Raw genomic sequence first — 23,609 nt, forward strand, 5'->3', positions numbered from 1 at the left:
AACTATATTGATGTGAGGTGATCCTCACGTACTTGCCTGTTAGCTTGAAGCTGTGAGGTTTGTAGCGGTGACACTACCCCAATTCAGTAGTTTCTTATGACACAAAGGCATGCCTAATTGAAATATTTTAGATGATTCCAAGTTGCCTGTCAAAAACTGTCCCAGGGGGTGCTGGGGAAATGGCTTAGCAGTTACAGCATTTGCCTGTGAAGCCTTGGGACCAGGGTTCGATTCCCCAGGACCTACGTAAGCCAGATGCACAAGGGGGCACATGTGTCTGGAGTTTGTATGCAGTGGTTAGAGGACCTAGCGTGCCCATTCTCTCTTTCTCTCTCTCTGTCTCTTTCTTTCTCATAAATAAATAAAAAAAAATTTAAAAAGCCTGTCCCAATGGACATGTCTTTCAATAAAGTCTGAAAGGACTTTGTCTAAATCATCTCATTTAATCTTCAAATGATCTTGAATGTAGATAAGGACTATCTCGTATGAATTCCAATGTAAATGTTGGCTGCTTTTGTCAAGAAAATATACAATACTGCATCCCAAATCCCCATGTTCCTGAAGCAAATACTGAGGCCTGGGGAGATTCAGTTACTTCTTCAAGGTTTGACAACTGGTAAATTCTATAGCCAGGATTCTACCCCAGCTGTCTCCAGAACTAGTGGGAACTGGGTCCATCGCCATCTAGAGGGCCTTGAGGCCAGTGCAGTCCTTAGTAAGGAAAGGGAAGGAAGCCCCAGGGGAAGGACCTTCTCTTCCCTTCCTGTGGTCGTTTCTGAGCTGTCCACCTGGACATTCCGGCCTTTCTCAGGGCCTTTCAGTGAGAAGCAGTCTCCAGAGGCAGAAGCAATCAGATAATTTAGCTCGGAGAAAGGCACTGGAGAAACAAATTGCTGTTGCATCATGAATGTAGTAAGACAGGTGGGCGGAAATGATTCTCTTTTGATTATATGCATGAGGGTTATGTGGAGCAATTTGAAGTCCAGACTGCCTTTCCTTGGCCTTCTCCTCCCACTAGCCACACGCTACTGTCTCCAAACTGTCCAGCTGGTGTGTGCTCAGGGAGCACTAGTCTAACTTTTCATATTAGCCCAGGCAAAAATATAATTAGGGAGACACTCTTCTGCCAAATAATCACATGTCAATGTCAAATAGAGATGATTTTTGTATGTCTCCTATTCCCTTATTTGCATCAGGATTGACTCACAGTTACATTGTACAATTTGACTATACTGCCAAAGATGATGAAAAATGTAACTGAAATTTCATTTGTTTTCTTTTTCATTCTTTTCCAAATTCGGATAGATACACTTTCACTGAAAGGAAAAAGGCTGGATTTTCACGGAAGGAATGACACCTTTGTCAGTCTGGCCCACACCATTCCTGAACTCAGTCAACTCACAGCATGCATTGATATGATGTTCATGGCTAACAGCTCAAGTCACTGGATGGCCTTCTCTTATATTTCTAATAACACCCTCTTGGGCAGAGAATACATAGATCTTGGACTTGCAGGGAATCATCAGCAGCTGATATTATACAACTTGGGCAGGACCTTCCATATCAACTACCACCTGACTCCATTTCAGTGGCATACATTGTGTTTGCTCTGGGATGGTGTGAAGGGCAGGTTAAAGCTCCTTCTGAATAGAAGAAGAATGCTGGTCATAATGGATCAGCCACACACTCTGACTCCTGGTGGGACTTTGGTTTTAGGGTATTTTCCCAAGAGTGGAGAGATCCAGGTTAAAAGCACAGCAGCTCACTTTACCGGAAGCCTGTACTATTTTCAACTCTGGGACCACATCCTTAGAAATGAAGAGTTTACAAAGTGCTTACATGGAAATATAGTTAGTTGGGAAGAAGATGTTTGGATCCTCCACAAGATCATTCCAACAATTGACAGGAGACTGCACTGCTGTGAGTAACTTGTGAAATTTTCTCCTTAACAAGGGTAGAATTGGCATAGTACTCCTGTGCTCAAAAATAGTTCTCGTTTAGTTACTTCTAGATGAAGACTCTGGCTTCCTTCTAGAATACAAAGCTCCCCATGATTTAGTCATCGGCTTTTTGATGTAGAGAAAATACTGGCTTCTTTTACTTTTTATTTGGATATAACTTCTAAATTACAGAAAAATTACATCAATAATAGATTGTGTAGATTCTTTACTCAGAGTCACTATTGGTTAACCTCACTATTTTCTCTCCTGCTACACATGCATGTGCATATACAACACACACACACACACACACACACACACACACACACACACACACTACTCTTTTTGTTTCTGTGTCATTTGAGTGTAAGAAGCAGGAATAATTACTTTTTACCACTGTCTGTCTTAGTGTATGCTCCCTAAGTATAAGAAAATGTCTTAACCACATTACAATGATAAAAATCAGAATTTTAATATTGATACAATATTAATATCTAATTCATGATTCATAGTACAATTTATCCAATTATCCTAATAATTTTCTCCATAGCTACCAGATCTCTTTACACCCTCAGTCTTTCCTTATCTTTTATAACCTATTTATTCCTTGTATCAAATTCAGTTATTTTGTAGAATTCACCTTAATTTGAATGTGTCTATGATTTCCTCAGGGTATTTCTGGTGAGAATACCACAGAAGTGATTTTGCATTTTTCTCAGTGCATCACATCAATAGACCTAGGTTGCCAATATGTCCCAATATTCATGATGATAAATTTGATCACTTGATCTTATTGTCTGCCTGCCAGATATTGCTGTTGTGAAGTTAGCACCCTTTTGCCTTTCTAATTATGAATTAATTTCAGAGGAGATATTTAGAGGTTATATAAATTTTATATTATCCAACTTTTAACCAATAACTTTCCAAAAATTGATGATGTTTGCCTGTATCACTATGTTGAAATTCATTGTTTCTTTACATTTATTACCTTGCATTCATTATACTGTGATAATGAGTTTTCTCTTATTCCAAATTCATCAATCCATTCATTTGTTCATGTGTTTATTTATATGGTTGTGAACTTATGGGCTCTAATTTTTCATTCAGTTTTAATTTGCTACTATTGTTTATTGTGACACTGAAATTGGCCTATATTTGGCCAGTGGGAGTCATTCAATCTGGCTCTTGTGTCCTTTTGACACATTCCACCATTCTTTAAACATTTCTTTGATTTCTGGCACAAGATATTCTAGGTTCATCTTGTACTTTTTCTGTTCAGCTCAAGAATCAGCCATTTACCAAAGAGCTCTGGTTCATTTTAGTGAGGAATGACATTTACCAGAAAATCCACTTGTCAGTACAAAGATATAGAATAAGTGTTTGGAATGGAGTTCTTATAAAATAAAACCTATCTTCTTGGGATCATACATATATGTTTTCCATCTCTCTAGCTTATCAAAAGAAATGCAAGATTGTATTTATCTTTACAATACTACTTTCACCTTGATTCCAATCTTTTCCAGCAAGAACATTAGTGGCAGAGGTAAATTGTGGCTAGTCAGTGATAACAGGGTCAAGATAGGATTTTTATCACTTTTAGAAATGTTCACTTCTTCCTAGAGGGGCAAAATTTATTGTTCTTATGCATTTTTGGAGAGAATGAGGAGTAAGACCAACCCTAAGGACTCCATGGGCTATGGAGATATGCTTTCCCCAATAGTCTGTATGCTGTCTTGGCTAATGGTAGAGGAAGATTGTGGGGGATTTTTATTTTCTGAAGTTAGCCCAGTGCAGAGGGACAGAAAAATCATTCCTTGTGATATGAGCTGAAGACACAGTTTTTCTTCTTTTCCAAGGCTTTGTTTGAAAGAGAATAGTTCTAGTGGTCTCTGAATATCAATCTAGACATTAGTAGGTTAAGCTTGAACAGTCATATAACACATACTAAAGTAATTTTATCTTTGCTCTAAGTGACTAGAAGAATGGCCTTAATGAATAAACAGGTTTTATAGCGGCCTTTGAAGAAAGACCACTTTTGCAACCATCTATTTGACAGATAAATAAATCTCACTAGGATGTTAAGGTAGCATAGCTCCCATTTATTTACTCTTTTGTGCATGTTTTAATATGCTATCCAGAGTCTTGGTGTAATTGAGTCCCTGTGGACATTACACAGAAATAATGCAATAAAACCAACAGAGGACAACATCACCTAAGTGACAATCAAGCAAGATGGTCAAAGATATTCTCTCTACTATTCAAGTTTCTTCATATGTTCTTTCCAAACCTTTCAGCAGGAGGTCCTAAACTGAAGGACAGAGTGGTCTAGACTGAAGGAAACCCTTGGAAATGTATACAACACCATCCTAAAGGGCAGAGTCTTTAGGTTTTTTTTTTTTAAATCACATTCTCATAACAGAATTGCTACCTTTGTACTAAGCTATTATGGTGTACCAGGCATTTTATAGATGAGAAAAGAGGCTCAGAGAAGTTAAGGAAATTTCATAAGGTAACCAATTAAGTAAGTAGTACAGCTGAGGTTTAAACAACAATGTGTTTGTTGTAAAGCCCATGTTCTCTTTACACCCACAACACACAGAACTATCTCAAGTGATTCTGTGGCCCCTAAAAGTTTATGACATCTTAGAAGCTGTCTTTAAAGGAAATATCTGGTACTTATAACTCAATGGCGGAATTAGGGTACTTGTTGGAATAACTTCTAATCTCATCACAAAAGGAACTACAATGCCATGGGATTTCTCCTATTTCTGTCTTGACCATATTACATCTAAGAAAATGATGGCAATATATGAGTAAGTACGAATGATCACAACATGTCTAGCTTTAACTTTTGCCTAATTTTTAAATTGGTATTTTTGGTCCATAGAAAAATTATTACCTTTAAAAATAAATTTTAATGAGTACATCAATTTACAAATCTCAATATATATAATATATACATATAGATTTATATTCATGAAAAGAAAGTTTTTAGAGAACATTCAATGAAAAATGTGAAACCTACCCGGATTTAACAAATAAGCATTCATGACACTTGGAGATGTCACAGGAATGTTGAAACAGTATGGTTATTTACAATGACAGTAAAAGTGTGAGTTGTTAGCAATTCATTCAAAGAGGGGTTAAAGCCTCTTACATTTATTTTAAAAAACATTCAAATGCAATATCCATAGTTGTATACTGAAATATTTAAAGTGCAAAAGTATATGAAATATAATGTAAAACCCAGCCTCTAGTCTCTCCATAGATATACCAAATTTTTTAAAAAATATTTTTCTGTGCAGTTATAAATGTGTATGTATATATATATGTTAATGGTATGCATGGCTTAACAAACTATATATACGCATATATACATATATGTACATATATGTGTGTGATAACTTGATTTAACAGTGTTATCATGGAAAAATAACTAAATAGTACATTTATATTTATTTTTATAGCTGTCTATATTTCATTGTATAGATGTAGCATAATTTAACTAACATACTACAGAAAGGTATTTAAAACATCTCAATTTTTTTCAGTTATAAGCAGTATTACAATAGTTTTTCTCATACAGGCATACATCTTGGTATACCTGGCCTTACAATTTCACAGGACACATTCCAAGGAGTAAAATTTCTCAGAAAAGGAATATAAGATCTAGCTTATCATTTCCTATTTGTTTTATTAATATTAACTAACTTAATGTATCTCTTCTAGTACAATTAATAGATACATATACATGTAATGATATCAATACAAACTAAAACCCCTTTCACTTCAGTCCCTTTTCTCAAGTGATTCTTCAAAAGTAACAATTGTTAGGTGTATTTGCAGATAAAAAATGAAACTTGGATTTTAAAATAAATATTCTCCTTTCCCCTTTCACTGTTGTGATCAGTAGATGCATAGTCTTCTGCATCTTTTAAAAAGTGTAATAAAGTTTGGCAATATTCCCATTTCAGAAAATGTCTCATTATTTTGGACTTCAGGCTGCCAACATAGGAGAGTGGTATGCTGTAATTTATTAAGTAAGCTGCATTTTCAAAGAACTCTTAATATTTCCAAATGTATGACCAAAGTGTACAAGATTTTTAAAAGTAGGGGGTGCTGACAGAAATGCCTTGAGCTATCCATTAAGGTCCAATGAAAAACTAAAGTTTGTTTCTAGTCATGGTGAGCATGATTTCTTAATCACAGCTCAAACACATGATCCAATAAGAATTTATTCTGACCTGTGAATATATGAAGTCTTGCAAAAACATGGAGATTAAATTCCTAAAAGTTACATATTAGAAAATCTCCCTCTACTGAAAAGAATGAAATAATGTGACTTGAGTCTATCTTGGGAAATGTAGTCTATTAAAAACATTACAGTCCCCATCTGTGGAGTCTTTGATTTTCTGAAATTTATTAATTGCTCTAATGCTCCAGCTGCTTGGCATTACCTTATGAAATGTCCATTTAAAAATATGCAGAGATGGCTTGTATAGTTTGCATATTTTCTAAAGGCCTTTGTTTGGCTCATTATTAATCTCTCTATTCAATTATCAGCTCTCTCATGCAACATTACATGATGATGGGCTCCAATGCTAAAAGGCAATTTGGTTTTGCTCTTGTACATCAGTTCTCTGTGCTACCCTCGGTTTTCATCAAGGAAGATAAACTCAAGCAGTTTGTTGCTCACTTTGACCTTCCTTATTGCTATTCTCCTGCGTGGGGTGACATTCTATAGATTCAGAGATAGAGGCTGTAGCATGTATTTCTCTCATCACATGATTCATTTTTTATATCCTTACTTAAAAATTGAATGCAAGAACCATTTTGAAAAGAAAATAATTCTTCATTATATGAAAGATACTCATTTTATAGTTTTATACTCCATAGACAAATCTGTTTGTGGCAGTTTCTGGTCACCATTATCTCTCACAAATCTAATCAACACATTGAATTATATTTACAGAGGTCATGATTGAAGGATAAACCAGATGCAATATGTGAGCTAGAACATCACACAAATTTAATATGAGTTGATATATCCAAATCACAACCAGAATTTGGTACCTTAACAAATGTTCTACTTAATATTCTGTTGGCAGGTACGTCTGCCACAAAATGCCTCATAAATATTCAGCTACTCTATACCTCTATTTTTCAGCTCCCAATGATTACAATAACACAATTTAATCCAGAGAGAAAGAGCAAATGGCAATTAAGCTTATAAGCCCCTGTGAATTCATGTGGATCCCCCCCCCCCACCACTTTAACATACAGGCAGCAAGAGTTATGTAAATAATGTGTAGAAGTGATCATTTACTTGTTTGTAAACAGGAATAGAATGAATGTGGCAAAACATGGAAGATCAACCCCCTGGCCCTTGTGGGCTCTCCCTGACAAATGGACATTTGGTTATTGCTTAACTCCTTACACAATGTGGGTTTTTCCATTTGCTTTTTTGACCTGACATATTTATTGAGATAATTATCATTTCTTATGCAGTTAGAGATTCTTTGTACATTTTTCAGTTTCTCTCAGTGGTATCATTATACAAAACTTTAATATAAAAACTAGGATTTTAACATTGCTATAATACACCAGTATTTTTGGCTTTCTTTAGCTGTATTTGTGCACATTTATGTGTGTGATAAATTCTGTACAATTTTATCTACAGTGTACATTTGTGTATGTACTATCAGAGCCAAGACTGAACAGTTTTTATGCCACAGACAGCCCTCATGTTGAAATTGTCTAACCAGACACACCACTGCCCATTCTTTCCCTCCACCCACTCTATTCCTCAAATTACTTTTTCTTTCTTTTCTCAATTTTTATTAACTTTTTCCATGATTATAAAAAATATCCCATGGTAATACCCTCCTTCTCCCCCCACTTTCCCCTTTGAAATTCCATTCTCCATCATATCCCTTCCCCATCTCAATCAGTCTCTTTTATTTTGATGTCATGATCTTTTCCTCCTCTTATAATGGTCTTGTGTAGGCAGTGTCAGGTATGGTGAGGTCATGGATATGCAGGCCATTTTGTGTCTGGAGGAGCATGTTGTAAGGAGTCCTACCCTTCCTTTGGCTCTTACATTCTTTCCACCACCTCTTCTGCATTAGACCCTGAGCCTTGGAAGGTAGCACTTCTCTTAATATTTATACCCTTATATTAACGCTACTCTCACTTTGGGTAGAGAATCTTCTCTTTTCAGATGTCAGTGACCTTGGGATGACTCAGAAGGTATCAAAGCACTTTTTCTTTTATTTATTTATTTATTTATTTTAAATTTTTTTTTAAAATCACTTTTTCTTGACAATCATGTTTCTGTCATTAATTTAGAAAAAAATCATTTAAAATATATAAATGGAATTCTATGGCATGTGACCATTTAAATTTGACCCTTTTTTACTCAGCATAATTCTCTCTAGGGAGTCATTTGGGTGGTTATATGTATTGATAATTTGCTTGTTTTTATTGTGGATGCATCACAAATTTTCTTCTAACCATTTACCTATGAAAAGCACCTGGTCTGATTCCATTTTTTTAGCTATTACAAAATGTTCTGGATATTTTTGTGTGAATGAAAATTTTCATTTCACTAAGGAAATGCTTAATCAGTTGATGGAATATATGGTGGTTGTATGATTAGTTTTATAAGAAACCATTTGTACTGGGAAGATTGTTCAGTGGTTAAAGGTGCTTGCTCTCAAAATCTGCCTGCCCACATTCAGTTCCTCAAAACTCATGCCAGATACACAAAGTGGCACATACATCGGGAATTCATTTGCATTGGAAAGAAGCCCTGGCATGCCCATACTCTCTCTGCCTGTGTCTCTTTCTCTGTCTCTCTCTGCTCATAAATAAAGAAAATATAAATATTTTAAAAAGAAAGAAACCACCTGATGGATGGACATTTGAATAGTGTAAGAGTGATCATCTCTCTGTGTCCTTGTCATCATTTTATGTTTTTTTTAAAATTTATTTTATATTTGCACACAGAGAGACAGAAAGAAGAGAAACACAAAGAGAATGGGCGATTCAAGGCCCCTTGCCACTACAAACAAACTCCAGACATGTGTACCACTTTCTGCATCTGGATTTCTGTGGGCACTGGGTTAATCAGACCTGGGTGGTTAGGCTTTGCAGGCAAGTACCTTAACTGCTGAACCACTGTGCTATCTTGCCAGCCCTTATGTTGTATATTTTTAATGGTAATTATAAATGTGTTCCCCCTATGCTTAATGATGTCAAACATCATTTTCATGGTTTTGCTTACATCTGTTTATCTTCATTTATTAAATGCCTGTTTCTATATTTTGCCTTTTTAAATAATTGAGTTCTTGTTTGTTTCACTATTTTGTTTTGGAATTTCATTGTATATTCTAGTCCTTTTTGCATGTATACTTTGCAAATATTTCTTCTGCTCTATAGATTTAAACAATCCATGTCATATGGGATTTCATGGAGCAAAAGCTTTGAGTTTTGCACAAATCTAGTTTTTCAACCTATATTTTTTGGATTATGGTTTTGCTTTCAAGTGTGAGAACTTTTTCATTAGCCCTAGATTCAAATGTTTTTTTTTTTTTAATTTCTTTTTCTTGCTTTACTGAAGCGCCTCTAACTTCCAGTATTACATTGGATAAGACGAGTAGATATCCTTGTTGGGAAAGCATTCAGCCTTTCACCATTATTATTGATATTTGCTGTGTTTCTTTATGATTGTTGTTATCCAGGTATTGTAAATTCTCTCTATTCATTACTTTCCAAGAAAATTTATCAGGAAATTTTATCATATCTTCATGCATGAGTTGAGATGAACATATGGGTTTTCCTTAGCTTGCTGATAAAATGGATTATGCGCATTTATTTTCCAATGTTTACACAGCCTTGCATATCTAGACCAAGTCCTGCTTGGTTATGGTATCTAATTATTTTTTTTTGTTATTTTTTTTTTTAAAGGCAGGGTCTCCCTAGCTCAGGCTGAACTGCAACTCACTGTCTAGTGCAAGCTGGCTGTAGTAGGCAGCTTCAGGTTCTCTAAGATGAACTTCCAGACCAGGTACAGTTATGGAGGAAGGGATATTTAGTGAAGCTTACAGACCCAGGAGAAGTTCCATAATGGCAGAAGAAGCTGGCCTGCCTTCACAGGACCAAACACAGAGAGAAGAACAAACCTAAAAGCCTAAAGCCACACAGCACAGCACACTTCAGGAACTGCAGCTAGGCACACTGCATATCTTTAGACTGAAATCTCAAACCCACCACCACATCCTAAGATCTGCCCAGTGACACTGCCTCCAGCCAGGTGGCTGCAGATCCAAATTACAAGTTAATAAAACACTGAATATGTTGGGGGTCATCTATGCTGGCCTCGAACTCATGAATTTATGGTGATCTTCCTACCTCAGCCTCTTGAGTACTGGGATTAAAGGCCGGAGCTACCACTCCCAGCTATAATTCTTTTTGATGGATATGACAAGAGTCTAGGACATGTTTTAATTTTTCACCTCAGCAGGAAGTCACCATGTTGAGATTAGCACATAGGTCATGGTCTCCTTTTGTGGGCTGTGGTTCTAAGTACAGATAACTTTTAAAGCACTGGTCTTCACGTGGTGTCTTGTTTGTGGGAGGGGTGTGGAGTGATTCCCCTACTGAGGTCTTTTGTCTTGGCTTTCTTTGTGTCTCTGAGAAGATAAGGAAGTCTTGAGCCAGGCTTAATGAGCCAGATCATTTGCTGCTAGTGTGTCCCTTCTCTCTTATACCTTTTCGCTGCTTCAGTATCTATGGATGAGGAAGAATAATCTCAGGACTACAAGAGCAAAGAAGCTACCTAGACCAGATCACTTATGTGTGCCTGGATTCGTGTTTCTATATAGATAAAGATACTTTCAGAGTAATGGAAAATATATTGTTCTCAGATCAGATGCTGTTCAACCAATGTCTTCTGATGGGGAGAGGGGACTCAAGATTGCAGGGATAAAGAATTACTTCCCCTGGCTGCTTACTAGTTACGAGGCTCCCAGTCAGTTTCCCTTGCTGGTAGAATCAGGCTTGTGAGATATTAGAGGAATGCATATTCAATCCAGAAAGGGAAATGAATTTACTTAGACTATCTTCTGTTGTTAGATTGGTGATTGGGAAGCATAGGTTCCATGCTAGATTGGAGGAGGTCAGATGTCCTCCAGCATGTCACTTCTCTACTTCTGGGGTTCCAATCAGTTTACTTTCTTCTTACTACCGATTACAGTTATGTTTTGTTTGCTCTTACACCATTCCCAGGACTTACACTTAGTGAAGAGCAGGGGAAAGTGGTTCTACTAGTGCTCTGGTAAATAGTCCCTTACCGGTGCTCATGCAGGAAATCTTGGTAAAATTTAGTAGGTCACATCCACATGTAAGAAATAAAAAAGAGACATCAAAATAGAAGACAGACTAGCTGGAAAGACGGGGTTCAGTGGAAAGGGGTTGGGAGGATAACAAGAGAAAGGATTATAACTAAAATACAGTATATATATATATATATTACAGTGTGTGTATATATATGTATATGTATATATTATATATATAGTCAATTAATTTAAAATGAGATGAGTGCAAAAAACAACAAAGGGGTATAAGCCATCATGTTTAAGTGGAAAATATGTATTTGCTTTAAACACTAATTCTTGGGCAGTAGAAACCTCTCCCTCTCCCTCTCCCTCTCCCTCTCTCTCTCTCTCTCTCTCTCTCTCTCTCTCTCTCTGTGTGTGTGTGTGTGTGTATAGACAAATAGCATGCAACAAAATGACAGGGCTGGTATGGTTAGCATTGTAGTTGCTTCAGTCACTTATAACATTTTCTTTTCTGAGCAGGAAAGACATTATATTCAATGGAGATAAGTATACCATTTAGAGACCTTCAGGAAAAAAGTCTTTACCACATATGGAGAAAAGGGACAGATTGATGAGCCAGAACTACAGTGAACTTAACTCATCAGAAATAATGCGTGTACAGAAAGTCTGCATTACTGAATTTAAAAGAAACAGAAGTATGCATGGAATAAGACAAAGTTATCAAAGAAGTTTAAGTTCACAATCAGACTATAGGATACATAAAACATCTTGAACACATTTGTTACTCCGTTGTCATGGATTGCTAGACTTAATGTTGAAAAATCTTTAATTTCTACAGATTATTGTTCTAAAAACTTACTGATATTTAATTAGATCATTTCCAGAAATTGAACGATCCTTTATGGCAGATATTGTTCCAGGGAATGGCCATGAGTTAGGATCCCCATTGAGTTTCAATTTCTGGGCCAACAAGCTTATTTTATTGTGAGTTTAGCTATGCAATGCCCTCCTCTAAAGTACATGTCCTGCAAGCTAATTTGGATCATTGCTGTTTCCTCTTACCACTAGACATTTACAGAACTTTATTTTATTTTTAATATTTACTTATTTGCAGGTGTATGTGTGTGTGTGGATCTGTGTGTGTCTGTGTTTATACACCCAGGTCTTTTGCAAATTGAAATGAAAGCCAGATGCTTGTGCCACTTTGTGTCAGGCTTTTTGTGGACAGGCTTTACAAGTATGTGCCTTTAACTGCTGAGCCATCTCTATAGACAAGACTTTGTTTTTAATATAAGAGTTTGTTTTTCCTTGGTTATTTTGAGTAGACTCTTTACACTTCTTCCTCCGGGTTTTAGAGTGGTTCTGTGTAAATTAGGGGCAGACATTTATGGATGCTAGGTCACTGAAGCATGGCCACAGATTGTCTGATGTCTTCTCTACAGGTTTTACCTGTGAAAATCTCATCTTCTTAATATTACACCTCCCGCAGCTTCATCTTTGAATCAAGGAATAAAAATATCTCTAAGACTTGGTTCTAAAATCATGACCTAAATTTTTATTCACTTTTTGGTGTGTATATATGCTGTGTGCTTATGTGTATGCTCATGTGATCATGTGATGGGGGCATAAACATGCCACAAAATGCATTTGGAGGTCAGCGGACAACCCTTGGATGTTGGTCCTTGTTTCAGGCAGAGTCTCTCTTTGTCACTGTTGGATTCACAGGGCTAGATGGCACACTAGTTTCCAGGGACTCTCCTCTCTCTTGCCTCCCATCTCACCGTTGGAAGCTTGGGATTACAGATGTTTGTGCTACACTTCCAGCTTCATGCAGGTTCTGAGGATCCAAATTTAGATATTTATGCTTACATGGCAAGTAATTTATTCATTAAACCAACTCCCCAGCCCCAAATTTATTTTTCCCTTAATTTTTTATTGGTATGTATTTATTATACAGAGGTTTGCAATTCATATGACAATTTATCTTAAATATATCATATAATTTAAACATATTGACCCCAGACCCATTCCCTCCCCCTAGTTCTTCCTTCTTTTCTCCTCTCTCTACAATTTTTCCTTTGTTAGTCTCACTTTCACATTTATGATATATGTGTGTCATAGATAGATAGATAGATAGATAGATAGATAGATAGATAGATAGAGGTTATATAAGTGTGTGTGTGTGTCTATAAAGAACCTAGGATCTACAAATAAGAGAAGACATGGTAGTTGTCTTTCTGGGCTGTCTTTCCAGTTGCATCCATTTCCACCAAAGAACACAATTCCATTCTCCTTTGCGAGTGACTAAAACTCTATTGAGTACATATCCATATTTTATTTACCAGTTCATCTGTTGATGGAATGCTAGGCTGATTTTGTGACTTTGCCACTGTGAATACTGCTACAAGAAACATGAGTGTGCATGTATCTGTGGTATATTGACTTAAAGTTCTTCAGTATATACCCCAAAGTGGTGTTTACCCAAATCTGAGTTATATGAAAGTTCTCATTTTAGTTTATTGAGAAACTTCCATACCAATTTCTATGGTGACAGGACCAATTTGCACCCCCTCCCCAAAAGCACGTGTTTCCTTTTCCCCACATCCTTGGTAGCATTTGTTATTTATTTTCATACTTTATTTTTACTGAGAGAGAGAGAGAGAGAGAGAGAGAGAGAGAGAGAGAGAGAGAGAGGCAGATAGAGAATGAGAATGAGCAAGCCAGGGCCTCTAGCCACTGCAAACAAACTCCAGATGCATGTGCCACTATGTGCATCTGGCCTTGTGGGTCCTGGCAAGGATTGAACCTCCATCCTTAAGCTTTGCAGGCAAGCACCTTAACCGCCAAGCCATCCTCTCCAGCTCTGTTATTTATATTTTTAGTCATAGAAATTGTTACTGAAGGGAAATGAAATCTCAGTGTGGTTGGAATTTGCATTTCCCTGATAGCCAATGATGTTGAACAGTTTTAATGTTTATTAGCTATTAGAGGACAACATGAGGAGTACTTCAAGATACAGGCATAGGGAAAACCACTCTAAAAAGGACTCTAGCAACTCAGAAAATAATAATAAGGGTGATGTGGTGGTTTGAATGTGAATTTTTGTCCCCAATAGCTTGAGGTATTTTTTTTCCTTTTCTATTTTATTTTATTTTATTTTTTTAAATTTTTATTAACATTTTCCATGATTATAAAATATATCTTTGATGATGATGGATCTTGCAACTTGAGTCTACAGCAGCCCTGCTGGAGGAGGTGTTACTGGGGCTTTTTTTTTTTTTTTTTTTGTCCAGCCTGACTAGCTGTATAGAAAGCAGTTTGAGCTCTAGCTGTTTGTTTTTGCTGGCTGTTGGTGGTGTCTTTCTGCTACGGATCTATGAATGTGAGCCAGCTTCTTCTGCCATAATGAAACTTCTCCTGTAAGCCTGAAATCAACCCTTTCCTCCTATGAGCTGCTTCTAGTCGGATATTTGTCCCAGCATTAAAAAGTGACTGCAACAGGTTACGAATGGGTTGTATAAAATTCAGAATTTTCTGCACAGCAATGGAAACAATTCATAGAGTGATGAGACAGCCTACAGAATGAGAGAAAAGTTTTTCCTATTTATCTAATAGAGGATTAATATCTACAACATGTAAATAACTCATAAAATAACACTAACATAATTCAATAAATCACAATCAATCACAAAACAATAACAACAATCTAATCAATAAATGGGCTAAAATTCTATTATTTTAAGGGATATAAATATGAATATTTATTAATAATCACTTATAGGGAAAATTGATAAAGTAGTACCACTGGGGAGGGACCTCTGCATCTAAAAGATTCAACGAGAGTTGGCCTGAAGTATATACATCCAAGCTTCAGGTTAAAGTAAAATAACATAAGATACATTCTTTCCTAAGAGGTGTTGAACATTTAAAATTACCCCACTTGGAAATTTTGCTTATTATTTTTCTAAATATTTTGTTTAAAAATAGATTTATCATTATTGTGTGTGTGTGATGTGTGAGTATGGGTCCACATGTGCTGCAGCATGCCTATGGATCAGAAGACAACTTTGGGATGTTTCTTCCCTATTTCTACCTTTTTATAAAGAGGAGTTTTGTTGTTTTATGAGTTTTGGGTCTTTCCTGTCTCTGCATTCCATTGATGTAGGCATAATGGAATTATAGACACATATGCCACTTTGCATCTAGTTGTATGTGGGTACTGAGGAGGGTAGAATTCAGGTAGGCAGAACTTTAAAGTGCCTTTAACCACTGAGACACCCCCAAGCCCCTGTTTTTCTAAATGTTATGTTTCTTTTAGAAATATGTACTGAAAATGTTAATAACAATAGTTTCATCTATGGCTCAGACCTTTTAAAAATTAATTATGGACATACTTAGTATGGATACATCATGTTTTGGTACCATCCTTTCCCTTGTCCCTATCCCCATTCTGCTGGGGACCCATCTCAGTGAGGTAGCAAGTTTTTCCCACGGGGTTGTGGGTTATGCATTGTGGAAGCAGCAGTCAGTTATTGGGGAGAGGCAATGCCTCTGGGCATGATGTCAAAACTTGAGGCTCTAACAATCTTTACACCACCTCTTCTGCAAAATTCCCTTTGGCTCACCCCTTTCTGATAAAAATATAACCAACTTCCATCCCCCATTTTGTAATATAGTTTCCTGTTGCTTCTTATGAATCAATCCAATAGTTTCCTTTCCATGCTACATCAAAGCAGGTAACTTGAGCTTTTCTCATATTTAGTGTATTTAATTTTTTTTGAAAACTAAGTGCAGCTCAGCTACTACTTATTTGTGTGTGGGGGGTTGTGAACTCTTCTTTGAACAGTATGCTTATAGGGAGATTCAGGTTCTGGGAAGTCACATTCCTTGTCCATGCTACAAGTGATGCTTTGAAAGAGGTTTGCAAAGCCTGGGGCTGAGATAAGCCCATCATAAAACAGAAAACCAAGATCCTGTAACTTCTTTTACTTGTAGTTATGGTTAAATTTGAAAGAAGATGTCTCAAAGTAAGCTGTGTGCTACTGAAACCTACTGATTTCTTTGCTTTTTTTTTTTTTTTTTTTTTTTTTTTTGGTTTTTCGAGGTAAGGTTTCACTCTAGCCCAGGCTGACCTGGAATTCACTATGGAGTCTCAGGGTGGCTGTGAACTCACAGCGATCCTCCTACCTCTGCCTCCCAAGTGCTGGGATTAAAGGTGTGTACCAACACGCCCGGCCCTACTGATTTCTTGATAAGGCCTAACAGAACATGAATCCAACAATAAAAAATCCTAAAGAACATTCTACACACCTCAGAATTTCTATACATGCAAATTAAAAGAAATCTGAATGCTCAAGACAGTGACACAAGCTAATAGATCGTCTGGCAGCACAGTTATTTCTACATCATAAGCAATGTGTTTCTTAGGTGTATGACTTCAAAATGCGATTTTTCTAAGATAAATATAGATGATTTCATTTTGGAGGATTTGAATTGAAGACAGATTAGAACTGAGTCTTGCATTTTACCTTGCACCATTTTTCATTCAAATGTTCTACCCTCACCCCAGATTCTGCTTATCCAAATCTGAAATGGGTGTTTTTCTTCTGAACAAGGCTTCCTTCCAAAATTTTCTATTTCAATGAATATTAACACTACTCTCTGAGTTTCCTAAAAACAAAAATTGAGTTCTCTGAGGATTTTCTGTCTTCTTTACCTCTTAATCTTCTTTGTCACTAAGCCCTGTCAATTCTCCCTTTCTATTAACTATACTATTAGGGATCATTGTACCATTTTTATCTCATCATTTCTACCATTTTCTGAACAGCTACCATGTGCTAGGCACCACACTAGGAACTGAGGATACAATGGTTTACAGGGAAATATGAGGTTCTTATCCAACCATTATAATGAGACAGAGGCACTGCCTTTCCCCAAGACAGACGCACAAAAGCCCATGTAAGACTGCAGCTATGTTAAGTGCTATGAAGGAGACGTTGCATACAATGTCACAACAGTCATCATAGATTAGTTTAAGTTCATCTTGGAGATCAAAGAAGGTGGACATTCCTGAAGAAGTAATGCATGAGTTGCGCTCAGAAGGTTGAGTAGAAAGTAACCAAATAAAGAGAGATGAGGAGTTAACATTCTAAATAGCGGCACCAGCATATGGAAAGCTTTTGAGGTAGAGTGAGAATGCTAAGCATTGTAGGAGAGAAATATGTAAGCTAAAGCTCAGAAGACAAAGAAGAAATAGCACAAATTAACAGTAGTCAGGAACCCTGCTGAAAAAAAAAAAAACATTTTCTATGAGTCATTAAAAATCACTAAAGGGACTTGAGTGTGTTTGTGTGTGTGTGTGTGTGTGTGTGTGTGTGTGTGTGTTGTTCAGATTTACATCTCCTAAAGATCACTCTGCATCTGTGACAGGTTGGAAGGTACTCAAAAGTAGTGGCAGAAATTTCAATTGAGAGGATAGTGCACTAGTCCAGGGGAGAGATGATGATGATGACTTTAACAGGGTGCTTAGTGGTGAATATTGAAAGAAATTGATTGAGTCAAGGGATATTTATTATGTAAAACCCTTAAAACAAGATCATGGATTTGTTATGGCAAGGGAGTGAGAGAATAGAGGAGACAGATGGAGAAGGCTTGGATTGGAATAAATGAATGGATGGTGGTGCCATTTAGTGAAGAAATACAAGAAGACCCAATATAGAGAAAAGATAATAAGTTCAAGTTAGGGCGTGTTGAGTTTGAGATACTAATGAGGTATCCAAGTGATGAGTAGCTGGTTCTAAAACATGTTCAGCTCAGAATGAAGATCTAGTCTAGTGAGGCAGCTCTGATATTCATGTGTGCATAGGTGTAAATTGAAACTGTCAAGTGAGAAAAGGGGGTGGATTAGTTCTTTGCCTAGGAAAAATAGGATGAGTCTGCAAAGGAGAAGGCAGACCTATCTTGTTTTATTTCTCTGTTTCTTCATTTTGAAAGACAGACTCTAATTATGAAACTTAAGCTGGCCTAGAACTACCTGTCCTTTCCCTCTAAAGTGCTAGGATACCATGTGTATACCACCACACCCAGGTTAGTTTCTTCCACTATGTATTTTTTTCTTTTTTAAAACTTTTGTTTATTTGCATATGTGTGTGCACAAATGCATGTGCCGAGGTCTCTTGCCACTGTAAATGGACCACCAGGCACTTGTGCCACTTTTTGTTTGTCTGGTTTCACATGGAGTGCTGGGAAATGAAACCTGGGCCAGTGGGCTTTGCAAGTAAGCCCCTTTATTCATGAAGCCATGTCTCTACCCTCCCTTTTTAAATGAATTTTATGAATATAGGTCGATTTTTAAAATCTACTTTTACTTTTCCTTTTTTAAAAAATATTTTATTTATTTATTTGAGAGCGACAGACACAGAGAGAAAGACAGATAGAGGGAGAGAGAGAGAGAGAATGGGCGCGCCAGGGCTTCCAGCCTCTGCAAACGAACTCCAGACGCATGCGCCCCCTTGTGCATCTGGCTAACGTGGGACCTGGGGAACCGAGCCTCGAACCGGGGTCCTTAGGCTTCACAGGCAAGCGCTTAACCACTAAGCCATCTCTCCAGCCCCTTACTTTTTCAATGAATGCACACACTCAGTTGGTTAATACTTTTTCTCTTCGCCCACATCTCCCTGCCCCTACCCTGGTTTCACCCTTCTGCCTGCAGTATTTCCCCTTTGACTCACATACTACTTTAGTCTGCCACTTTCCCTATCATGCTCTTAGAGCCTCTTCTCCTCCCCATGGGCTCCTTTCTAGTTTCCTGGCTCCTACAAAATCTCACTCCCACAACAACACACATATAAATGTTTTAAGCTAGTATTCACATATGAGAGATAACATACAGTATTTTTCAGTACCTGGATTACCTTACTTAACATAATATTTTCCAGTTCCATCCATTTACCAGAAAATTTAATTTTTCTTTGTAATTACAATTGCATTATCCATTACTCCATTGATGGACTTTAGGTCCGTTCTTCCTAGCTGTTGCCAGTAGTGCAACAATAAACTCTGATGAATAAATATTTCTGAAGTCAAGAGTAGAGTCCTTAGGGTATATGCCTACGAATAGTATAGATATATGATAGATCTAGTTTAGGCTTTTTGAGGAACCACCACATTGATTTCCATAGTGGCTACACCAATTTACACTCCCACCAACATTGAACAGGGGGACGTCTTTCCTCGCTTCCACCAACATTTGTTTTTTGACTTTTTGATTTCACCCATTCTGACAAGGGTTGATGGAATCTCAGAGGTATTTTAATTTGTATTTCCCTGATGGCTAAGGATATTGAACACTTTAAAACTATTTATTATTAACTGTACTTCCTCTTTTGAGACCTCTGTTCAGTTCCATAGTGCACTTTAAAAAATATTTTATTTATTTATTGATTTATGAGAGTGAGGAAGAGGGAGGGAGGGAGAGAGAGAGAGAGAGGGTGAGAATGGGTGCACCAGGGCCTCTAGCCACTATAAACAGACTCTAGACACATGCATCACCCTGTGCATCTGGCTATGTGAGTACTGGGGAATCAAACCTTGGATCTTAGGCTCTGCAGGCAAGTGCCTTAACCACTAAGCAATCTCTCCAGCTCCACAGTTCACTTTTTGATTGGTTCAGTTTTTTGAGTTTCTCTGTATATTCTAGATATTAATCCAATGTCAGTTGTATAGTTGACAAAAATTTTCTCCTATTCTTAAGACTGTCGTTTCACTTAACTATTTCCTCTGCTGTATAGAAGCCATATTGTTGACCTGAGTCCTAGTCCTAAACTTGTTACCCATCCCTGTGTCTTGAAGAGTTCTTCCCTACTTTTTTCTTCTGTAGTTTCAATGTTTCAGGTCTTATGTCAAAGAAAAATAAATTTTCTTTTTAAAAATATTTTATGAGACAGGTATGGTGGCCCACACCTTTAATCCCAGCACTCAGGAGGCTGAGGTAAGATGATCACTGTGAGTCCATGGCCAGCCTGGGACTACAGAGTAAGTTCCAAGTCAGCCTGGACTAGAATGAGAACTTTCCACAAAATATTAAAACATATTTTATACATGTGTGCATATGCATTGCATGTGTGCATGTGTATTTGTTCGTGTGCAGGTGCATACATATGTGTGTATAGAGGCCAGAGGTCAACCTGAAGTGTCATCCTCACGAATGATAGCCATCTCCTTTCAGACAGGGTCTCTTTTTGAACTGCGATCTTTTTTTTTTTTTTTAAGTGACAGACAGAGAGAGAAAGAGGCAGAGAGAGAGGGTGAGAGAATGGGTGCGCCAGGGCCTCCAGCCACTGCAAACGAACTCCAGATGCGTGCGCCCCCTTGTGCATCTGGCTAACGTGGGTCCTGGGGAATTGAGCCTTGAACCAGGGTCCTCAGGCTTCTCAGGCAAGAGCTTAACTGCTAAGCCATCATTCCAGCACCTGAACTGGGATCTTATGACTGGGGTAGGTGAGCCTCTTGTCGGAGTGTCCTCAGTGCTGGGATTGTAAGTGTGCATAGTGATGCCACACATTTAATGTGGGTACTGAAGATGGAACTCAGATTCTCATGATTGGGAACTATCTCCCCAGCTCCTCAAGTTTCTTCAATGAGTCTGGGTGTGATGGAAAGGAAAGGAATAGGGCAGAAATATGTTTGAATTATTTTATTACAAGATATTGGAGTACATTTTAAATCTGGGAAGAAGCTCATTAAGAAAATGAAGGGTACAGTTTCTGAAATGGCAGGTGACAGGACCTAAATTACAGTTGAGCTTCTGATGATTCAATTACTTTTTCCTTTGAAGTAGGAGACGTAATTATCTGATAAACATGTGGGGGTGGTATTTGACAATGGGGAAAGTTTGAATGGGTTATTGAAGAATGGGAGAACAAGCTGACCAGAAAAAGTAGTAGGAGGCTGGGGTGTGTGGAAAAGCTCATTTGAGGTTGGTGATCATGAGTTTATAGTTATAGAAATGGATCCCTCTTGAGCCCATCCTTCCGCCAGGCATTTCCTATTTCAATTATGCATTCAAGGGAGTTTTTTGAAAGTGCACAGATTCAGCGAGAATGTCTATTGCAGCCTGGAGTGAATAGGCAGAAGGGGGGCAAAGAAAGACTAAATGAAGAAATATCACAACACAATGCCCTAATAAAAAATATATACAATTTACTAACTCCAAAAGATAGGCATTCTCTTGTGTGACTGTGTCCAATAGTGTTTGCTTATTAAAATGAAAGTATGGATGAGATGGACAAGTGATGAACCTTGAATTCCAAGTATGAGTTCAAAATGAATATGAACTTTCTGGCTTTCCATTTCTTCACATTTAAAATGGTGGTGGGGCTGGAGAGATGGCTCAGTAGTTAAAGGTGCTTGTTTGCAAATTCTGACAGCCCAGGTTCAATTCCCCAGTACTCACATAAAGCCATTCGCACAAAGTAGTACAGTGTCTGGAGTTCATTTGCAGTGACAGCAGGCTCTGGAATGCCCCTTCTCTCTCAAATAAATATATTTTTTAAATAAAAAATAAAATGGTAGCTGGGTGTGCATGCCTTTAATCCCAGCAGTTGGGAGGCAGAGGTAGGAGGATCACCAGGAGTTCAAGGCCACCCTGAGACTCCATAGTGAATTCCAGGTCAGCCTGGGCTAGAGTGAGACCCCAACTTGAAAAACCAAAAATAAAAAGAATAAAATAAAATAAAATGGTCATAATAGTGCTATTTTTCATAAAGTTTGTTTAGTGGATTAAATGAGATGGCATTTATCCAGGCACATGGCTTGTGAGAAGTGGTTAGTGCATGAAAGCAGCTCTGTTACCTTGTCTTCAGGTTCCATGCTAATCTGATCCTTCATCAACAGTGGTAAACACACACTGTCTCCTGCTCCTGACTAGACTGGCCTTTTCCTGGGTCCATCCTCATTAACATGCACCTTTGCCTTCTCCATTAAAACCCTATCATTGCTCAAAAATATACAATGTGTCTTCCAAGAGAAAGCCTCCTCCTTAACTTGGAACCAGCTTTACTCTTTCACTGTACTGAACTCTCCTTATACTTTGGAGATGTTCAGAACTGGATTATATGTTATTGCTTTATTATAAACTTTATGATTTCATTATTATTTGCTTAAATATTTCATAGTTTGTTTAAAAATATTTTGGGTAAGATATGGTGGAACATACCTGAAATACTAGCACCTGGGAGAGCAAAGCAGAAGAATCCTGAGTTCAAGGCTAGCCTGGAATACAGAGTTCCAGGCCTGTACTAAATAGGGAGACCCTGTCTCATCCCCCTCCCTGCCCAAAACAAAGAAAGCAAAAAATTCAGTAATAATAGTTTTATAGTAAGAATACAAGTTACAACTAGCTATGGTGGCACACACCTTGAATCCCAGCACTTGGAAGACTGAGGTAGGAAGATCACTTTGAGTTCCAGGTCAGCATGGGCTAGAGTGCAAGACCCTACCTCAAAAACAAAAACAAAAACAAAAACAACAAAAAAGAGTAAGAATTCCTTGAAGGCAGAAATCATGCTATGACTTTGCATTGCTGGTACTACTCCTAACACTATTGACCTTACTTGTGAACTTTGATTGACTTGAATGGAGGCGACAGCTAAGATCCAGTGGTCATCAGAGCAGGGATACACAGTGACATGGGGTATACTGTCAAATAGTAGGGTTTAGAAAAACAATGCAACTTCTATTAGCATACATTTTGTCAAAGATTTTTGAAATTTCTATTTCTATGTATTCCATAATATACATAACCTATATTTATAACATACATGTGGATACAGTATTAATAGTTATGCTTATATATTCTATTAGTCAACTTCTCATTACTGGAAAAAATAGGAGACAAAAATTAGTTTGAAAGAGGAAGGGTTCATTTCAGCTTATAGTTCCAGGTCACAGTCCATCATGGCTCGGAAGGCATGGCAGCAGGAGCTTGAAGCAGAACTGGCCACATTCAGCACAGCGAGCAAGCAAACTGATGAATGCCACCCAGTGCTCAGCCAGCTCTCCCCTTTGTATGTTGTCAAGGACCCAAGCCCTTAGAATGGTGCTGCCTACAGTGAAGGTGGGTCTTCCCACCTTAATTAACTTTATCCAAGGTAATCCCTCACATGTAATCATAGAGGTTTACCTAATGTAAATAATCCCTTACAAGTAATTCTAGGTCCTGTCAATTGACAAACAATAGCAAGATTAAACATATTTTTTCTTCAAGATTTTTAAATCTTGAGGCTTCTAATAAAAATTCCAATCCACAAAGTTCAAATTAGTTATAGAA

The 23,609-nt window shown here is 37.5% G+C and overlaps 1 protein-coding gene across 1 annotated transcript in view; it reads left to right on the forward strand.

The window, feature by feature from the left end:
- Window positions 1-1,241: 1,241 nt before the first annotated feature.
- The window catches only part of Adgrg4 (adhesion G protein-coupled receptor G4), a 121,082-nt gene continuing 98,714 nt past the window's right edge, over window positions 1,242-23,609 (forward strand). The window contains exon 1 of the mRNA XM_045139957.1: window positions 1,242-1,920. Within this exon, the coding sequence (XP_044995892.1) occupies window positions 1,242-1,920 (679 nt within the window). The remainder of the gene's footprint in view (window positions 1,921-23,609) is intronic.

Source organism: Jaculus jaculus, chromosome X (genome assembly GCF_020740685.1).
Source record: "Jaculus jaculus isolate mJacJac1 chromosome X, mJacJac1.mat.Y.cur, whole genome shotgun sequence".
Classification (NCBI taxonomy): domain Eukaryota; kingdom Metazoa; phylum Chordata; class Mammalia; order Rodentia; family Dipodidae; genus Jaculus; species Jaculus jaculus.